General features: G+C 37.5%; 3 protein-coding genes across 5 annotated transcripts; 1 reads left to right on the top strand and 2 right to left on the bottom strand.

The window, feature by feature from the left end:
• Nucleotides 1-67: 67 nt before the first annotated feature.
• cdc20 (cell division cycle 20 homolog) lies at nt 68-3,700 on the bottom strand. Of its 2 annotated transcripts, none has more exons than XM_044218433.1 (11): nt 3,547-3,700; nt 2,918-3,129; nt 2,673-2,815; nt 2,495-2,591; nt 2,286-2,411; nt 1,855-2,051; nt 1,657-1,751; nt 1,346-1,574; nt 1,065-1,190; nt 806-923; nt 68-671 (listed from the first exon to the last, which is right to left on the bottom strand). In XM_044218433.1, the coding sequence occupies exons 2-11, from the start codon at nt 3,105-3,107 to the stop codon at nt 493-495; spliced, it is 1,500 nt and encodes a 499-aa protein (XP_044074368.1). In that variant the 5' UTR covers nt 3,108-3,129; nt 3,547-3,700; the 3' UTR covers nt 68-492. The 2 variants fall into 2 exon arrangements, with proteins under 2 accessions (XP_044074368.1, XP_044074369.1); XM_044218434.1 differs by having other exon boundaries at nt 3,476-3,588.
• A 1,888-nt stretch (nt 3,701-5,588) lies between these two features.
• LOC122886655 lies at nt 5,589-10,459 on the bottom strand. 2 transcript variants are annotated; one of them, XM_044219110.1, is made up of 6 exons: nt 9,932-10,459; nt 8,761-8,965; nt 8,404-8,693; nt 7,258-7,350; nt 6,903-6,920; nt 5,589-6,494 (listed from the first exon to the last, which is right to left on the bottom strand). In XM_044219110.1, exons 1-6 carry the CDS (start codon nt 9,996-9,998, stop codon nt 6,409-6,411), a joined length of 759 nt encoding a protein of 252 aa, XP_044075045.1. In that variant the 5' UTR covers nt 9,999-10,459; the 3' UTR covers nt 5,589-6,408. The 2 variants fall into 2 exon arrangements, with proteins under 2 accessions (XP_044075045.1, XP_044075046.1); XM_044219111.1 differs by having other exon boundaries at nt 8,404-8,670; nt 8,783-8,965; nt 9,932-10,440.
• A 2,126-nt stretch (nt 10,460-12,585) lies between these two features.
• ppp1r7 (protein phosphatase 1, regulatory (inhibitor) subunit 7) lies at nt 12,586-19,869 on the top strand. Its single transcript, XM_044219108.1, has 10 exons — nt 12,586-12,737; nt 13,548-13,643; nt 13,899-13,954; nt 14,309-14,374; nt 14,610-14,740; nt 14,948-15,110; nt 15,301-15,417; nt 15,517-15,621; nt 15,759-15,845; nt 17,565-19,869. Exons 1-10 carry the CDS (start codon nt 12,698-12,700, stop codon nt 17,739-17,741), a joined length of 1,038 nt encoding a protein of 345 aa, XP_044075043.1. The 5' UTR covers nt 12,586-12,697; the 3' UTR covers nt 17,742-19,869.
• The last annotated feature ends 560 nt before the right edge of the window (nt 19,870-20,429 follow it).

Genomic DNA, 20,429 nt, shown 5'->3' with positions numbered 1-20,429 from the left:
CTTCTGTTGGTTTGGCAGGTATCAAGATATGTCACTGGTGGAGATTAATATAAAATGGCTCTCACTACATGTACATGTAGTGAGAGCATTTTACATTTTAAATTTAGCAAATAACTTGTCCTAGCCCTACAGATTGCAACATGGCAGGATTAATACATTCCAATTAAATGAGAAGCACATATGGTAAACAAACCATTTATTTATAACCCAGCCCATTGTATACAATGCATCCTAATTATACAATAAAAGCCAAGTGAATGTCCTAACACTTCAAAAACAGTGCTGCTTTAAAAAAAAAAAAAAAACACACGTACTTTACGTGTATAAACAATTGATACTACCAATGCATTGCACTACCAATAGGAGTAGTAAGTTACCAGGATGGCTAAAAACACTGTAGAAATCTTTATTGATTAAATAAAAGTTTTGCACATAACTCTTTCAGCATAGACCCCCAAAAAAAAAAAAAAAAAAAAAACACCTCAAAACTAATTATCTGATTGACTGATGAATGACACTGCTAGTTGATTTGAACATCCTCTCTTTGGCCTTCTTCTTTACAGGATCGACTTCAAAGCTCTTCCACAGACGAATAGTTTCATCTCCAGCAACCGTCGCAACTGTAGAGCCATCTGGGCTCAGAGTCAAACTGAGAACCCTGTCCTCGTGGCCTAAAAAAGCATTACTATGTTTAGACCAGCAGAAAGCATGAAGTACAGCAGTTTCCAGTTCACTACATGTTTTCTTTAAAAGTAAATTATGTGTGAACAAGTACAGAGCCAACACAAAAAAAAGTGTTACTCACCATTGAGCTCTGCAACCTTGGTGAGGGAGGGGTACTTCCAGATAACTACATTGTTGTGGGCGTAGCCATGAGCCGAGACCAGCTCCTTGTAGTTGGGTGCAAACACCAGTGACGAGATCTGAAAAGTTGTGTGATTTGACAAAGACCCATGTTGTCACAAAGTTCAAATAATTTCAAAATGAAATACACATGACTGAGAATAACCACAGAAACTAAAAAATAAATATAAATAAAAAGGGATCTAGGAGTGTGTAGTTACCTGGGACTGAGTGTCAAGTGAACTGATGCAGGAGCCGCTATTTACATTCCAGATGCGGATGTGACGGTCACTGGTACCACCTCCAGATGCAAGGATATTTGGCTGCCACGGACACCAAGCCAAAGCCTGGAATAATAACACATCCAGAAAACGAATGACAAGCAGCATTTAAACGTTATTCCTGGCAGGTTTAAAATATGTTTAATATGTGGAAAAATGATGTCAGATTTTTGGCAAATCACTCAAATTCTGTTTGCTAGAACAAATATGAAGCTGCTCGCCTTGACAGCTCCTTGATGTTCACTCCAGCAGCGGACCAACTGGCTGGCGTTTCCTTCCTGCACACGGGGCCATACACAGATCAAGTTGTCATTGCCTCCACTGGCCAGGTATCGCCCATCAGGGGACCACTGCAGCCCACACACCTCCTGTGAGTGACCGGTGAGCGTAAAGATGTGATGGTCTGCCACTCTCACATCATGATGGTGGATATGTCCTGATCTCGAGCCACTAGGAGGGAGAGAAACATTAACTTTGAGTTCAACACACATGGAATTGTTAGCTTTTGTATCAGATGAGGAAACAACGGTACCTGGAAAGAACATGTTCATTCCAGCTCAGGCTACCAACTCTAGCCGTATGGCTGGCCATGCTGCGTAAACGCTTCTGGTTTTCAACATCCCACAACTAAGGAAAAATAAACGTACCATTAAAAAACAAATAGGAAGCAGTTCTTTGAGTGCCATGTGTCCTTATGTACTAAGGTGATATGTGTCGTCAGCACACTAACCAGAACTTTGCAGTCACTGGTGCCGATAGCTAGGTAGCTTCCCTCTTTGGTCCATGACAATGAGCAGATGTAGTCCTCCTCGCGCTCTAACTTCATGAGAAGAAAGATGTCTCCTTTACTGGCATCCCACAGGTAAACACTGTTATGAAGCGCCACAGCAAGAATATTTCGACTACTCCAGTCAAACAGATTCAAATCTGGAAAGAAAGCAATCAAATTAATGCTTGCTAGGTGTACAGGAGTTCCTTTTTGCATAATTTTTATTTTATGTATAAAATCTTTAGTATAAAGTCTAATAGTCATATTGATCAATATCCACTGTCAGGATTGCTGTGAATTTAAAATGTGTTAAGTTAGTATTTTATTAACAGCCATGTATGCCTAACATGGATGAATGTTATTAGGAAAAACCTCTTAATTGCCAAACTTACAGAAATCATTTCGAAGCTCAGGAGCATCCAAGATCCTGTCAGGAGTTGAAGATATATATCTTGTCTTTTTGACAGAGGCAGGAGTTGTAACCTGGCTGTAGAGGACTTTCAAGTTATTTTGATAGCCTGTAAATTAGACAAAAAAAGTAGATAGATAGATGGACATACAATATTCTTGCTAAACACCATGGGCATGCAAATACCCTTACCTTCTGGAGCATTCAGCGGCTTCCCTCCAAGGTGCAGGATCTTTGCATCTTCAATGTTGTACCCATTTAGTGACATAGACCAGGCTTTCTGGTTTTCCTTTAAAAAGACACGAACTAAATCAATAAAATACTTAAGTTTACAAAAGGATCATAAGGGGGGTATAGCAAAATAATTTACCGATGTTCCTGTTGTATTGTTTGTGTCCACTGACTCATTCTCCTTTGTGAGCAGGAAACTCGCCACATCCATTTGTTTGCTGTTTCTGATGGGGATGAAGCGGTCGCCCCCCATCTTAGAGGGTGTTGGTTTTTTATTTTTGCCTATGATACAAAAAAAATAAAATAAAAATACCTCAGTGGTTAACATTTGGAGACATACAGCTACAGAGCTTTGTTAAAGTTGCATAATTAAGGGGACATTACCTGGTGTTTTGCTCGGTGTTTTTGACAAACTCTGCGACACATTGCCATATTTGCCAGGCGACAAACCGCTCAAGGCGGATGCGTTTGACGAGCTGGCCTTTCTCTGCCACCTCGCCATGGGAGCATTTGTGATGGGCATATCCAGCTTCAAGATACTGTGGATGTCGTTCTCAAACCCAAACTGCGCCATTATATCCAGGTTTTCACACGACCTGTGTATCAAGGCAAACACAAAATAAGCGTTCATTTGATGTGCAATAGTAACGTTAACTGGCTAATATTACGGTTTGTACAAAATTTAGGTCTGTTAGCTAGGCGACCCATGCTAACGCTAGGCTATGCGCTAACGTTAGCACTAACGTACGTTAGCGGCTGGGGTGAGCCAGAAAACGTTTCTTTTTAATGAAAATAGAGATACGTTTCACGTTAGCTACATCTATTTTGCGCTAAACTACCCCAGCTACGTTACTAGGTATAACAAATCCAGTTAACCTAAAGTAAACGAACACATGTTAGTATTAACGCCAGTAACATTATTCACTTCAAAGGTTTAATTACCGTTGTGTCGAAAACTAACTGAATCAAAAAGTGGCACTTTTACTACTTAAAAACTGACAAAATAAGCTCACCGCTGCAGGAAACCGTGAATTACACTGTAGCACCACTGGCCTCTCTCTCGTCTCTTTCAAAATTTTGAATTTCGTGAAGGTGACGCCACACGGTTTAAATCCCAGAAAGCGCTCCTGCGATTGGTTCGTTCAAGGAGCTGCCGTTATCGCCCAGGCATTGCTATGGTAACGTGTACGAATGCGTTTATGTGATTGGTGGAGGAAACTTCCTGACAGATCAACGCCTGAAAACAACCTTCCACCCCACAAATCTATCGCCATCTATTGGCCAAAAGATGATATTGGGGTTGTGATTTAATTGTGTGAAATGTAAAAAAATTAAAAACAGAGAAAAATAGTAGATTTAGTTTTAATTTAGTTTTAGTCACTTATCACATGACTTTTATTTTAAGGTTGAGAAATGTATTTGAAGGCCATATAATCAAAGAAAATGTACATTTTAAGTTTGAATCACGTAGGGTGCTGTGATACAAATGTGTCAGTGAGATTCCAGTATGGCATCTCAAGAACATACATTTATCCTGGCTTATTTATTCATAATAACCTTTAGTTTAAAGGATATTTCAGTTGAAGACTCATTTTATACTGGAATATTATCTTTAAATGCATATCTGCAATATAACATTGCTGGTGGTGCCCATAATAAGCATTAAATGAGAGATATATCACTTTTAGGTCCAGTCATAATTAAGTTACCCTGGATTTATTCATTCAAAAAAGCCATAATGAACGTCACTTGGTGAATAACTGTCAAATTGTGATTGTGGAGTTATCTGGATTAAGAAATTCAAAGTAGTAATGTTGAAATTTCCTACTAAATTTCCTTGTTGTCCTTTATATGCCATAATTTGAATATAGTTGATTAAAACTAAATGTTTTGGCCATAGTAATGCTAAAATCAGAGACGTTATCATGTCAAATAAAGCTTTTGTTTCTCTGCTCTTTGATTAGAAGCCAAGAGTGATTACATGATTGTGTGTATTAATGGGATTAAATTATTGATCAATTAGGTGAAAATCTTACTTCATGCATAATATGGATGGTGTACTTCAATAGTAGAACATCATCAAAGCCCCCAAAACATACAACTAGAGTTATGTTTTGGAGGTTATTTCAATCAATGCACACAGAATACCTTACTAATATATATATAATACAGACTCTGAGGAAGAGACATACAATTGTCAACAAGTGGCCTCCGCCCAGAGACTACAGATGAAAATGAGCTTTTAGCTAAATCTGGAACAATACATGTATTGTGCATTGTCCCTGCTAAATAAACAATAAACAAAGACATAAACTGACGTCTGTGTGAATAAACAATCACTTTGCAGCAACCAGGAAGCATAAATTCCTGAAAATAAAATAAATTAGATCGACAGCATTCATTCTCAGTGGGCTTCTACTCAACTTAAGTGAGCCCTTCATTGTTAATTAACCTTCACATTAAAAGTTTAATCTGGCACAATTATCTTGGGAGCACCATAAAGGGACTAATGTGATGCTGGCCCTACACAGGCCTCAAAGGGAACATTCTGTCTCTGACTGAACCTTATCAAAAAACATCACGAGATCTGGTCCTTAATGCATTGGTGTGTTGAAGGACTATATGTTCTAGGAAAGCAGGAGGATTGTCTAAGGCAGATACAGCTCTTTTTGCTTGTGTAAAAAAAAAAGAGACTTGGAGCAATAATTATGGGAAAAACATCAAATGTTTAAACTTCTAAACCATCACAAAACCATCAAAACTCTCTGATCACTGATGAGGTGTAAATGTACTACTCTTTTCCTGTTGGCTACAAGCCATCTCATCAGTATTTCATGAGGCAGAGTACCACATTAAATAAAAAAAAAAAAACTAGGCAACAGTGAAATTGTTTGTATCAAGTGCTTCATTTTAGATATTCCTTTTAATTTGATGTGTCAGACTGACCTGCCAAAGCATCAGTAAACTGTCCAGAAATAAGGATTTTTCCTTAAACCAGCTGTCCTAATACCACAGATTAAGGTAACCCGACAAATATGACAAAATAAAACAAATGTGCCATAAAAGGATCTTTAATTGATTTACATGAAAAAATAATAGGCTTAACATTGACCACAAAGAAATATTTAAACATGAAAATATTTAATCATAATGAAGGTATCTCAAACCAACAAACAACAACACAGCACAGTCCGACTCTTTGGATAACTGGACACACTTAGTCCATCCAGTGTTTGGCAGGGTTTCACTGTGATTGGTCTATCAGTGGCAAAACAAAACACTAGATTTCAGCAGACTGAACAACAGACTATCTACAGACTGTAGATAAAGCCTACACTGTCTATACTGCCTATACTGTCTTAACTTGCATTAGATACTGTGTATGCTTGAAACATAACATTTTCATTGTGTATATATATATATATTTACACAATGAAATTTACTTGAATAGCTTAATCCAGAAAGTATGACCAGTGAAAACATCTGCCCTTACAGTTATCAACTGTGCAAAAAGAAGCTTATACATTTCTGCAGGCAGTGAACATATTTACATTTCTTTGCACTTGTACATATACATATATATATATATATATATGTGTGTGTGTGTGCGTGTGTGTGTGTGTGTGTTTGTGTACATATGTATGCACAAGTATTAAAAGTATATGCAAAAAAAGCGTGAAGTGTGATTCATGCATTAAAGTGCATAAAATAATGTGTTTCATACAGTCGACTGTTGGTACTGTAGTAAAGGTCTGGTTACATTCATGGAGCAACACAGAAGGAAAAGTCTTAAATCAGTACAGTAAGTGGACACTCAATAGTAGGAATGGAGTAGGAAGCTCAAATGTGAGCCTATTAATCAGCTGGAGTTTGAATTACAAGGTATGGTAACCACAGCCTTTTATCTCTGGAGCCATTTCAGTCATATTCTTAGGATAGTGTACAATCGAGCCAACAACACCTTCAAAGAAATCAAAGAGCACAGATTAGGCTGACATTCATGACACAAAAACAAAACAAGCTAACATAATGAGCTGTACACTCACTTACTGTTCAAGATTATTGGATATCACTCCTAATAAAATTCTTATGAGCATTAACGAGTTATTTTTGAGAAACTGTCATCCCTGCGTCGACAGCTGACCTGGCAATTATAGTCATATAAATAAAAGTGAGGTCACACAGTATCACTGAGTGAATCAGGATGGACAAAATCACATGACTGACACACCAACAACTTGAAAATTCAAAGAACATGCCCAACCAAAAGGTATGTGCTTTTGAGTTCATTTAATATTGAAGTCTCTGACTGTTAGCTGAGAAGTCTAAAGTGGCTAAAGAGAAAACATAGTGATTGTTGTTGTCTTACCTCCAGGGTGCCTCAGACCTATGCAGAGAGTGTGAGAAAGACAAAACACATGACTATGCATTACATTTCCCTGCGAGTGACTATGTGACTCCATACCAAAATCATGTGACAGGACACGTTTGAAAATAAAGCCAAGTTATGCTGCATTTCGTGAGGGTGAATGAGGTATTAAATTAAAGATTAAATAGTTCCTGCTTTTTGCTGACAATATGCAGCACAAGACTGTATTCCACTCTTGGAAATAAATAATTTTGCTGTATTTTGGTGACTGCTTTTGAGTACGTAACTGTGATGAAAGGCTGTGCTGCTTGTTTTATAATTATCCAAATGAAAAGTAAAACTCTTGTTTACTCACCCTGGTGTTTGGAGAGGAGGAGGCTGATTATGATTAGTCCGGTAAACGCCAGGAGTGCCAAGACTGGGATCATGAACTGAAGAAATGAAGTCCCTGGAAAGAGGAAAACATTCCACAAATTGTAACCTGACTGCATGTCAACAAAACTGGCCACTATAAAATGTATGGGTGTCTGCGGTGGTGGACTGTTGCAATCACAGGATCAAATAGGGTTATAACCCTTTCATTTTTTAGCACTAATTGTGTCATATGACTCACAGTCAAATGTCATTAGCTGCTTCCACAATCCACAGCCACAAGCAGTATTGAGGCTACTTTTCCCTGATTTTCAACCCTAGAAATAATCAAAACTACCAGACAGCTACAGCTATGGACCCAGAAAATGCATTATCTATTACTGTGATTAATTAAATCTGTTATTAGAACATTGTAGCGAATGAATAATGTAAAATGCCTTACAATAAACCACCTGATCATTCACGTCACAGGCAGACAAGTAAGGGCATCAAGGGCTGAGATCAAAATGCCATTAGGGAGGGAATTACTGTATATTATTCTTATTGATATGATTCAGTATTTTGCATCATGATGTTTGCTCCAATATGCCATTATACTTATTGTAGAAAAGGTTTCAGTTGTAGTCATCTGGACACTGTTTTCAGAATCAAGACATTTCGGCTCCCATCTGGAAGTCATTCTCAATTGTGAAAATGGTCTGAGAACTCAGAAATTTAAGCTACTCAGTGTTGCTTAGGCCCTGCCCTCAGGGAGGAGTCTTCCTGAGTGTCTGCTGTTTACCCTGCCTAGTTTCACATGAAACTGACCTTTTGTTTCCATGATGGCCCAGATGTCTACGATGGAACACTCCTGGACGAATGAGGGACTACACCGTACTATATACTTATACTTATTGTTATGTTAAAAAAATGTTAAGTTAAAATAAAGTTAAAAAAGTTCAAATTTGGCCATTTCATTGCAAGCATTGGTAACTGGTGTCCACAGCACAATACTGCAGTATCAACTGGCATGATGTTGTTCTATAAAAAAGTGCTATGTAGGTAACATGCACTCATTAGATTCCACAACTCTTAAAAGTCTGATGATAGTTACAAAGCTTGTTCTCAAAAGCCTAGAAAGAATATATACCTGACTGCTCTTCAGAAAGCCTCAGCTCTCTCATTAGTTTGATGCATTCCTCCTGAAGGCGGATTCTGTCCGTCCTTGTGCGCTGCACTTCCTGGCCCCACAGCACTTTGAGGGCCAGTGCTTGCGGTACGTGGGCTGTCCACACGTCAGTGTGGTCCAGAGTCAGATAGACCTTCCCATCATAGAACACACGGTCGTTCCAGTGCAGCTGAGACCCCTCCAGTATGCATTCACGAGAACGAAGGACAGTGTGGTTTCCTAGGGAAGCTGTTAACAAACATAACATTTGACTGACCATGAGATTAGATCTGAGTTGGTTTTCATCATGTAAGTTTTCACAGTCATTAAATTCATTACCAGTACATGATGATTTTCTTACTCAGTACTGAAGCCTGGTTGACAGTAATAAGCGCTGGAGGGAGTGCATCAGCTGACATGTTTTTGATGATGTGGTCAACTTCCTGGCTTGTGCCAGTAAGAGCAACTCCATTGAGAAGGACCTGGTCCACAACCCGCTGAGTACCCACCACTCCCCACTGCTGGACCTGAACTATGATCGTATCTAATGGGAGACAACCAAGATACATGCATTGCGAGTTAAAAGATGTTACAGTAAGCTTTAAGTCCCAGTAGGAATGTTCTCATGTAATGTAACAGGAGTTGCAAAACAGGCTAAAATGTAACTTGTGCAGAAAATATTAGTCCTGCATTAAAATTTTACTTTGCAAAACATAAATAAATTATAACTGTAAAACCAAACGTAAAAGCACTCATTCTGATGGTCATTTTCAGTGTGTTAAACTATTAATGATTTCACATTATTTTAATGTTGTAATGTTGGTTCAAGTGGCACTAGGTCCAATCACTTTAAATGTTTGATAGTTTTCATTTTCGCAATGCATTGTGCAAATGAAGTGTGAAGTAGTCATTGCATTTGTAGTGGGATAAAAAATAGCCTACACTGTGACATCACTTTTATTGGGTACGGTTGCACAATCTAACACAAGAGCCCTACAAGAAACCTGTTTTATTATTATTTGTATTATATGTTTTTGTTATCAGACAGGGGACTGATTTAACTCTGTCACTGTATCATGTTGGGAGGTGTTTCCAATAATATCTTCCCTTATGTATGTAAATAAGGGTGGATGATATACTAAACTTTCAATTTAGTGCAGTCCCATAGGCTACAACACCACCAACTATGGCATCATAAATACCCTGGAACCAACGCCTCTCTGACAGTGTCAACAAAAACTGAACACTAAACAGGATTTATTGCAGTATTGCATGTAAGTGAGTTGTACAACAACCTTTTGTCCCGTGAAAAGCAGAGGAGTAAAAGTATTCAGATTACAAGTATGTCCAGTTACTACAGGTTATTATGGGTAACGTTACGTGCTTGCAAGATAACTGACAGCGTTATGTCGTTGAGTCCTTTTTCCAGATTTAAGTGTAATTATTTTTCTTGGTGTAATCTATTAGCTACCATGAAAAGCAATATAATGCAAAGAGACAAGCTTCTTACCTACGGGAAGAGGGAAACTCAGTGACAGGTCACAAAACATTAGCACAAGAATGCCAAGAAAATGCATTTCTAGCGTTACTTGTTTTTCGGCTTTAAATCCAGCAGCGTTCACTCGTCAAGGAAGAACAAACTCTCCAGAGTTAAGCTATGAATAGCAAGGATTGTTTTAAGCCATTCAAGCGTAACCAGTGCTCTAATAATACATCCCGGAGAAGAACTGAACCCTCTTACGAATAATGTTACTATCAGACAACAACACGACTCTCGTCTACTCTCTGTGACGCTCGCTTTCGCGTTGACGAACTTTTATTTAAATGTTTGTCCGTCTCGCTTCTGATTGGCTAATGTAGTTACCGCTAGCTGGTAAGCCCGCCGATCCTGAATATCAGGGTTTCTGCTCCGCAAAGTGAGTTTAACAAACAAACAAGCACCAAACAAATCAGTCGTGACTACAAGAGATGGCAAACTCAACCGGTACTCTAACCCCAGGCGTTAGTTCAGTCAACTCTGAGTGGCGGTAACCATGGCAACGATGGCATTTACCACAGCAGCTGGTACAGACGGAGTCCCGAGTTCATTTCTGCTTTAGTGGCATGACCTTTACTTCAGTAAAACTACTAATACCGCACTGTAAAAATACCCGGGTACAAGTAGAAGTCCTGCATTGAAAATGCAAGTATATATGCTAAGTATAATCAGGAAAATGTACTTAAAGTGTTAAAAGTAAAAGTATTCAAAACAGGAAAACGTCCCGTTATACTATTATATGTTATATCATTAGAGCTTTTTTAAACTATTTTGTATAGGACTGGAAGGACAGAGTGTGTCCACTGAGCTTAGGTAGGCTAAGAAACTCAGGTTAGCTGAAGTAAATCTAGGTTTACAGTAACTGGCCAAGAGATAAAGTGTGTTTCTGGAACAAAACCTCCAGGATCCCATCAACTCAGGGTTAACAAACTCAAAGTTTCTGGTAAACATGCTTTGTGGAATAGGCCCCTCCACTCTGTACTGGGACAGATCACCTCAGAAATGATGGTGGGCTACTCACCTGTTAGTTACCTGACTTTACCTGTTTGTTTTTTATTTCCTCTGGAAAAACTACAAATGTTAAAGGTATGTTTGAGGTTTCTGTACAATGACCTTATTGTCCTTTATGGTATCCATTTTTAAATGTATCAATGCAACAGTCTTTCGAAGAACTACAATTCCATACAGGGGCTTATATTTTTGTTGTGCCTGTATAACATAAAAAACACATTCTGTTTTTTGTTGTTATTCTTTTAAAAGAGTAAATTTAACTGCTGTATGCTTTGTCAATGATTTTGTGACATACAGCTTCTAAAAATATTTAGCCAGTTGACTAGTTTAGCATGATCCTGCATGTTGTCAGTTATTCTTCATATTAGTAAATGAAACGTTTAAACCCTCTGTTATTGTTATCCTGGCTGACACAATCTGTTGTTTTTATTAGTCTGATTGAGGAACATTTTGTTCATCTCTGTCTCTCCCAGGCTGCTAATCCAAATAGTAGGTCAAGTACGAATTCTATGTCCCTATTTGTATCATATCTGATGCTTCGTATAAAAAGTTTATGTTATCAGAAACAAATGACATAGGAGCATACTAATGATTAGATATTTTGAGCTAGTATCTACAGTATCTTTTGTGTGTGTGTTATGCACATGTAAAATGTTACATGTTATGTTATGACAAAATGATAATTATTTAGATACTGATGTTGTCACCAGACCTATTTAACTAAGTGCCTCAATCTTATGTAGGCATATTCCTAAAATGGAAGGCATGCAGGACCGATGGGAAGTGACTGTATAAACAGTCTGCTGTGAGAGTGCAGGGATCTTCACAAAGGGAGAGAGAGGGAGTCAGGCTGATTTATGTGTCATATAATCACATACAGCTTGCTTTTCAATGATATATAATAAGATTACTTTCACCACATTGTGTCGACTATGCTTTCACAAGCTAGCGATCCTGCTCACTTTAAATGATGTGTTTCTTACGTTTGTTTTTGATTTTTAAGTTTTCTATTTTCTTTTCTTATTGTTATTCTTGGTTGCAGTATTAATCATGGAGAAAGTACTCAAAAACTTTACTAAATAAAGGTAGTAATACCACAGTGTAAAAATACATGATTACGAGTAAAAGACCTGTATAAGTCTTATCAGTGAAATATACAACAGTAAAATGACTCTGATTATGCAGAATGGATCCTTGCACAGTTATGTCACTGTATATACTATATTATTGGACTATTATTATTGATGCCTTAACATGTAAACAGCATTGTAATGTTGTAGCAGATCTAGGTCAAGCTCATTTTAACTGCTTTATATACTGTTGGATCGTTTAATCATAACAATGCATCATATACTATTTGTTGAACATATGTGTTTTTTTTTATGTAAATGCTAATCTGCAATGTAACTAGTAATTCTAGCTGTCAGATATATCTAGTGGAGTCAAAAGTACATTTCCCTCTGAAGTTTAGTAAAGCAGAAGTACAAAATAGCACTATTGTAAAGTACCTCACATTTGTATTTAAGTACAGTACTTGAGTAATGGTACTTACTGGCACTAATTTCCCACCACTGCTAGTTTATGGTACACTTGTAGTAAATACACAGTACGATGTGTACTTGTCTTCAGCAGGTTTTAGTGTGTGGCACCAGCGCCCTCTTGTGTCTGACCGCAGAATGAGCCTCCACCGGATTGGCTGAGCAGTTGTCAGGACTGTTTACAGGAAACATGGCTTCCAGGTCTGTTGGAGAGCTTCAAGAAATGGAAGGTGAGTAAATATGTAAAGATGCAGCCGTGCCATTATTGTATTAGCTGGATGAACGGGCATCCATCTAGAGAAACGTGTCTATTTTTATATGAGCACATTCGGCGATTTGTTCTCCTTGTTAACGTACTAATCAGACCTTCATCCTTGGCTTGCTAGCTAACAGGCTAACAACAATCCTCGTTAGCTGACGGTATTTAGTTAACGCCAACTCACACTGTCCTGCTAATCTACGACTAATTTCACTGTCTCTAGCTGCGTTGTCTAGTCCAATTGTCTGAACCTAGATTTTATGTTACGTAGCGTGTCCGCTCATATAAAGTGTTTCCAATTTTAGCTCGTAAACCTGTCCACTGTGGTCCAATCAGCTACCCAGCTAGCTAACATGGTTAGCAGTGTTTAGCCTGTGTGTAATGTGAGTAGCAGCTAACCTTATCTTGCGAGTTGTATCCAAGATTGGAAATGCAACTGGAATCACATCCACAGCAATTCAAACTAACCGATTGGATTCAGCGGTAGGTGTAACGTTAATCCCAACGCGGCACACACGTTTTCGCAATTTTAGCACATTGCAAGATGCAGAAACGATCTAGTTTATAGCCAGGGTTTGTAAACCCCGGGGACAGCCAGACAGAGGCTGGATGCTCCACATGACATCCTCTGACTCCTCAGTGGGCGAGGTGTAGCTGGGCCTAGTCGTTGCATCATATTACATGTGCATCAGCTAAATGTGTCACTGATACATAATCAGACAACGGCTCTGCATCTGTATGGAGAAATTAAGCTTCTTTTCTCTTTGTCTGCTGATTGTAGTGGACAGAAGGGGTGAGTCTGAGGAGTCCGGTGATGATGAGACCAGGAGGAGGAGTATCAATGGCGACGTTGACCCCAATCAGCCCACAACCACATGTAAATCATCACATCTCCAGCACTGCCACATAGAAGGGGAGACAAGTCAGGCTGTCAGCTGTGATATAATTTCAACACAAATAATCTAAAGTCTGACACAGAGCAATTAGTCTATCTACATGACAGCATTACATAACCATTAATCTTCTCAACTGCTTTTAAATAGCCTTTTGTGTCTATATCATGTTTATGAATACCCTACCTTGATGCAATGGTCATATTAGTTTATCCGATTTATTCTGGCTCTCACTAAAGGTAAAGAAGAGTCTCCTGTTGACATGGACACCATAACCTTGGACCCAGAGGAAGAGGTTAGAAGATAGTCTAGAAACACCACTGCTGTTTGGCTGTAGCTATTGTCAAAGTTTATGTTTTCATGCTTTTCAGTAAAAATGTCCTTCATCTGGATTGGATGATTGTAAAAGACTTCAATTGTGTTTCAGGAACTTTTTTTGTGGTAGATTTTATTTGTAGAGCTTGGAAGTGGAGACACTATTCTTTATTTGCAATGCAATATTATAAGTTAAAAAGTTATGTTCTTTTCTGACAAATGTTTCACCACAGCAACTGTATTTTTTGGTCTGTTCAGTCCACAAGAAACCCTAATAACTACTACTATTACTTTTAGACAGTATGTCATCCTAAGCTGTCTGTTTTCTTTCTAGGATGTTGATCTTGTTCATTGTCGTATTGGAAAGATTGAAGGATTGGAGGTGTTACAGAAGGCTAAAGTAAGTAACCTCAGTATTTAGTGCCACTGTCAGTGAGTGATGAAGTAATGGTAGCAGCGTGTGGTATGCAGAATCTGGGGTTATTCCTTTTTATTTTTCCTTACTAGAAAAACAGAATTTGTTTTATTTTCTTTGTTAATCATATCTGAAAAAAGAAGGGTTTAGGGTCACTGATAAAATACAGATATTGATTGTATCTATTAAGTGCTTTCTTTTCATCTATCTTTTTATACAGACACTCTCCTTACGACAGAATCTCATCAAAAAGATAGAAAACCTTGACAGTCTGAGCTCACTGCGGGAACTAGATTTCTATGACAATCAGATCCGCAAACTGGAGAACCTGCACCACCTCACAGAGTTGGAGTAAGTCTGAAGAAAACTTTGTCTTTATTGTTTCCACAGAAAGAAGAGGGCAAAAGTCAAGTTATATATGGCAAATAGATACTACACACTAGCATCGAGTGATTGTTGTGGTGTAGAAATGTTCATGTGGCTGACATTATAGAACAAAGAACTCACATCTCAAATACAATTCTTTCTAATGAGCATATTTGTTTGACTGATCCACAGGCAGCTCGATGTGTCCTTCAACCTTCTGAGGAAGGTGGAGGGTTTGGAGCAGTTGACTCGGGTGAAGAAACTTTTTCTGCTACACAACAAAATTAGCAGCATTGCCAACCTGGAACACTTCACGAGCCTGGAGATGTTGGAGCTGGGCTCCAATCGCATCCGGGTATGACATAAAGGGTCTCTTGGGCAGTGAGAAATGTTGGCAAAAACTTGGCCAATCAATACAGCACATATAAAAACAGGGCTTTTCAAAATGATGGTGTAAAACAAGATATTATAAGACATTAGTGAAATAATTCTGAAATCAGTATGTTGTGTTTATTTGTGTCTCTTTCATTTTGTTGTGTTCCCAGGTCATAGAGAATCTGGATACACTTGCATCATTGCAGAGTTTGTTTCTTGGCACCAATAAAATAACTAAGCTTCAGAATCTGGAGGGTTTACACAACTTGACGGTTTTAAGCATTCAGGTATTCTCACGCAGATTCTCTTCAGAGTGGTTACAGGAATAAAAGTGAAGTGTGTATATTGAAACATTGGTTAATAATTTTGTGTACATTTGTTTGCAGAGTAACCGGATTACTAAAATTGAGGGTCTACAGAACCTTGTCAGCCTGAAAGAGCTTTATCTGAGTCACAATGGCATTGAGGTCATTGAGGGCTTGGAAAACAATGTGAGTTACAGAAATTCCACAGCCTTTTTCTGAAAGGACTGAATGCCAAACTGTCCATCACGTATTTTGCTAACTGTGCAAACATGTACAACAAAGTTTGTTCTGTACATTCAAACACTGTTTGTTTTCCCTCATAGAAAAAGCTTACAACCCTGGACATTGCAGCCAATCGAGTAAAGAAAATTGAAAACATCAGCCATCTGACAGACCTGCAGGAGTTCTGGGTACGGATCTTTTGTGATGTTAAACAAGAATGTAATTTGATGGTCTTTTTTTATCACATGTTTTATTTTGCGGTATTGTTACAGGGCACGTGGAGCCTCACCAATGCGCCTTTTCACAGCAGACATTTTGACTTGACATAGCTGGAAAAGCACAGGTGTAACTAATAACATTAACAATGTCTCTGTTCCGTTTAAAGTCTCAGTTAGCTAAAGCCAAAGAGCCTGCATGCACGATAGCAGAGCCCTGGAACTGGCAGCCATCATTAGATTATTAATTACACCTGTGTCCTGCTATGACATGTAAAATGTAACTAATTAATTTATATTTAATTGGTTAATAAAAAGCGATGAATAAGGTACTTTAAAATAGATCAACAAATAAATCTAATTTGAAATTGATTAATAGATAGCTAAAACAATTGATAAATTAAAGTGAATTTAAAAAAGTCATGTATGATTAGTTGAAGAACTAGTCTATTTGACAGTACTGGGTTTCAAAGAAAAATATAAAGGCTGGATTCACAAAGTGATGTAATTTATTCAAGTTTTAAAAGGGAAATCAAAGTTTCCTGTTGACAGTCCCATTTACCAGAGTGTTGTTTTGGCAAAAGTAATCTGCCAATTTTCTGCCTTTTTGAAAGCTTCAAGGCTGCTCACAATTTCAAGCAATTTCAGATGACTGCCATTGAGAGCTCTACCCATGGTGCACCAGCTAAGTTTTGTTGAGGCACTGATCGTAATGACAGTTGAGAAATGGAAAAGAAAATGGCAAACCATAAGTAAAACAAAATGTACTCCTTGTTCAATTTCCCTTTTAAAAACTGCATTTTTAAGTTGATTTACAAATTCTATCACAAATTCAACGGAAACACTTTTAGTCCCCCTATTTTGCATTTATAAGCAGTATATAAACATTTAATAAATGGTTTATAATGTACTGTAATGTAGTTGTAAAGCAGCTATAAGGACATTTTAAGAGTTTGTTAATGTACAGCATTCGTCAGCAATTATAACCTCGCCTATGAAAACACATTTTATATTATTACATCATTCATTATCTGTTCATACACCAGCATCCAGTTATTGTTGCCCACATGAGGAGTTAGAATAGTTAACCAAAGACTGCAGTCTATGTTGTTAACAAATACATCAATAAACACTCGTCTCTGCTTCCAACTACATTAGGCATAAGGCTGCACAATTAATCGAAATATTATCGAAATCGCAATATGGCCAAGTGCAATATCCAAATCGCAGAAGCTGCAATTTTTTGATAAAGGTAAAATGTGTGACAAAACAGCATTATAGTGACGTACTATAGAGCTGCAGAGATGCGCCGGCCTATAAATCTTGTTCTCCAGATGTAAGAAAACATCATCATGATTTTAATAGTTGTTTTTTTCTGTGAAAATGAAAATTGTGATGCAAAAATGATCATTCCCACTAATCTTGAATCATATCGCAATTGTAGTATGTCAAAATAATTGCAATATCAGATTTTTACCATATCATGCAGCCCTAGTGTGTTAAACCTTTTATTAAATGTTTATATACTGCTAATAAATGCTGAATAGGTGGACTTAAAGTCAAGTGTTACAAATTCAACTTACATATGTTATAACATGTTATAAATGATTGTTACATAATCTGTTTGAGCTTTGCAAGACAAAACTAAGTGTGTCCTCTTATTGCCTATGTTGTGTTTCAATCCCTCCCCAGATGAACGATAATCAGATCGACAACTGGTCAGATCTTGATGAGTTGAAGAATGCCAAGTCTCTGGAGACAGTCTATCTTGAAAGAAACCCTCTACAGAAGGATCCCCAGTATCGGAGAAAGATCATGCTGGCGCTGCCCACTGTACGCCAGATCGACGCAACCTTCATCCGCTTCTAAACTGCAGTGTACAGTTTACCTGCCAACTTCAGTGTTCGCCCTCACCACCCTGCCTGTCCTACCTACAAAAACAAACTTCATCTTGAAACACATTGGCCTCACTGAATCATATAGTCACTCCATACACAAAGATACATTCCAACATTAAACTCACCCATGGCTCACTCAACGTACATGTATGCATGTATGCACTCATTCACACCTTGATCTATGCTACTGTGGGGAAACTTATTTATTTATTAAGCTGGATATGAACTGTGAAAATGATTTTCCCTAAAAGTACCCTACGCCCATTTCTTCACTTTTCCTCTGCATTTATTTTTCTTTTATTGTTTTGCATGTGGGATACAGTATGGAGACATCTTCTTTCCTCAATCATGCAGTGCACCATAAGGAAAATAACAAATCGGTCTTATTTAGCACGTTGTTGAAGTTGCACTGCTATCATAAGTGAGGAAAGGCTGGCATTCTTATTATCTGAGGGATTTTGTTGAGTATATTCCTTTTGGTTGGCCAGGATGAGACTGATCTCACGAGGTACACAGCGGGTGAAAGAACAATTAAACATCAACATTAAAAGGAAAGTCCATAAAAACATCTTATCTTCTCATTTGGTCCCTGCACACTTCAAACCTGTCCTGAACGAGGTACCAAACTTTACAGTCACAGAAACATCTAAAATTAAGCCTAGAATGCTGCGTGCAGATTTAAATCCGTTCAGTGGCACATGCTTAAATCTGTCCTTTTTAAGGAAAACAGCAGAAACTGATAAATCATTTTAATAAACTGGTATCATTACTGATGAAGGGCAAATGTTGATGCTCGGCAGCCTCATCTATTCCTTGTCCGGATATTTTACAGTTCATAGGCCCATTTTCTGATTAATAAGAGTGACCTCTGCAGTAAAATAAATCTGAGAATGTAATAATTTTAATTTAAAAACACATTACTGATTACAGCTTTGGTTCCCTTTTGACTTTGGGAAACATGTCCATAAATTTAATTTGAACTGATAACATTAAAATGTAGATTGTTTTTGAACTGAATTTACTTACTAATGGCAGGACTGGCCTCATAAGTGTTGTTAACTAATGTAAGATAAATTACTTCATGCTCAGACAATTTTTGAACCACATTTAGAGGTTTAAAATTGTCAGATGTGTAAAGACACTACAGTGACACATTCTGCAATATTCTCATTTGGCCTTCAGTTTTGCTTAAAAATAAATATTCAGGTATATCTAAGATGAGCACCTTGAACAAAAACTGTATATAATGCTTGAGTGCACTTGATTTACTCCCTGTTACAATTAAAAAGTGATGCAGCTTTTATATTAAAAATAATTTCCCACCTCAGGGCTGAAAGATCACATGTGGACACATTACAGACGCATCAGATTTCATTGCATTGCTGGGTTTATGTGGAGAATGCTAAGTGCTTTCTGTGCAATATAAGATACTAACCATTATCATCTAATTCCTTTCACCTGGGTCTATAGTGGGCCTTCAAATTGTTAAAGTGGCCTGAGATAATATTGAATCTCACTTTGTAGGCAAGGAAATAACAGTATAATATGCTGGTTTGTATCATAGGCGTCTTTAGCTGACAATTTGCACTTTTTCAAAGGAATTGAAATTATGATTATAAATCTTTTAAATCCTGCTGTTCATGGTTAGTGATCTTGGCCATAACTCAACTGTAGAACATTTATGAGCCCATAACAGACTATCAGCAAAACTGAAGGACATTGTGCATTATTGATATGAATGTAATGTTATTTTATATTCAGCTTTAACTACAATTACTATAAAATTGGCCAGTGGGGTTGTCATTTTGTGTATTTGTAAATATAGTTTGGACATCTCATGATGTAGAAAGTCAGTGCCATCATCACCTTCCCTTTGTATAGTGAAATCCTCTTTTTTTCTTGTTTATGCCAGGCAGCACAACAGATTTGCGTGAGATAAGTAATTAAGATAACTTGACCTTGATTGGTCACTGAATGAGCAATTATTCAAATTGCTAGTAATTCATTGTTAAAACTTCAGGGTCTTCAGGTTTTGGACGTGGTTGATGCTGTTTTCAAACTGAATGTATTATGCAAATAATAAAATTACACTACTTAAAGAGCAAGTCTATGTAGTTTTAATTTATTAGGTCATGGCTGATACAGTGCAAACTTCTCTTGATTTAAGTATCCTTTAAGACCTTGTTACATTACCTTTTATTTTAACTTTATTGATTTACAACAAAGAGGTACAACAATAGTGATTCAAAACTTTGTACAGGCAATTCATTCACATTTTTAAAAGTCTTCTTAGCCTTCTTGTTCTTCACGTCCTTAATTAAGGTGCCAGTCCATTTACAGATGTGAAATTTACCATGAATGATCAGCAACTGAATTATGTAGGAATTCACTTCATCCCCCTAATAACAAGAGACAATATCACATCAAATACATCAATCTGCACATAACACCCATTTTCCTACTGATAAAACACTGCATGTGAAAAAACAAATGAAAACGTGTTTTCCTATCTGAACTTCCGAATGTGAATTACAAAAATGTGCCCAAATCTTTCCAATATTATATATTAATGTAGTTTTTTTTTCTTGAATACAGCAAGTCTTTTCAAATGTATACCATCAAGTACAGAGAAGACCAAAATATTTTGGCTCCAGGAAAT

The sequence above is a fragment of the Siniperca chuatsi genome, linkage group LG13 (genome assembly GCF_020085105.1).
Source record: "Siniperca chuatsi isolate FFG_IHB_CAS linkage group LG13, ASM2008510v1, whole genome shotgun sequence".
NCBI lineage: Eukaryota > Metazoa > Chordata > Actinopteri > Centrarchiformes > Sinipercidae > Siniperca > Siniperca chuatsi.
This window is presented reverse-complemented; position numbering and strand designations above follow the sequence as displayed.

Coding starts and splice junctions, on each gene's coding strand:
- cdc20 (XM_044218433.1), bottom strand. CDS start 3,107: ATGGCGCAGTTTGGGTTTGAGAACGACATCCACAGTATCTTGAAGCTG. Junction 1,191..1,345: donor AACATCAAGGAGCTGTCAAG/GCGAGCAGCTTC, acceptor TTATTATTCCAG/GCTTTGGCTTGGTGTCCGTG. Junction 672..805: donor CAAGGTTGCAGAGCTCAATG/GTGAGTAACACT, acceptor ATGCTTTTTTAG/GCCACGAGGACAGGGTTCTC.
- LOC122886655 (XM_044219110.1), bottom strand. CDS start 9,998: ATGCATTTTCTTGGCATTCTTGTGCTAATGTTTTGTGACCTGTCACTG. Junction 8,966..9,931: donor GAGTTTCCCTCTTCCCGTAG/GTAAGAAGCTTG, acceptor GTCTCCCATTAG/ATACGATCATAGTTCAGGTC. Junction 8,694..8,760: donor AAGAAAATCATCATGTACTG/GTAATGAATTTA, acceptor TCTCATGGTCAG/TCAAATGTTATGTTTGTTAA.
- ppp1r7 (XM_044219108.1), top strand. CDS start 12,698: ATGGCTTCCAGGTCTGTTGGAGAGCTTCAAGAAATGGAAG. Junction 13,955..14,308: donor CCTTGGACCCAGAGGAAGAG/GTTAGAAGATAG, acceptor TTTTCTTTCTAG/GATGTTGATCTTGTTCATTG. Junction 15,418..15,516: donor TGACGGTTTTAAGCATTCAG/GTATTCTCACGC, acceptor ATTTGTTTGCAG/AGTAACCGGATTACTAAAAT.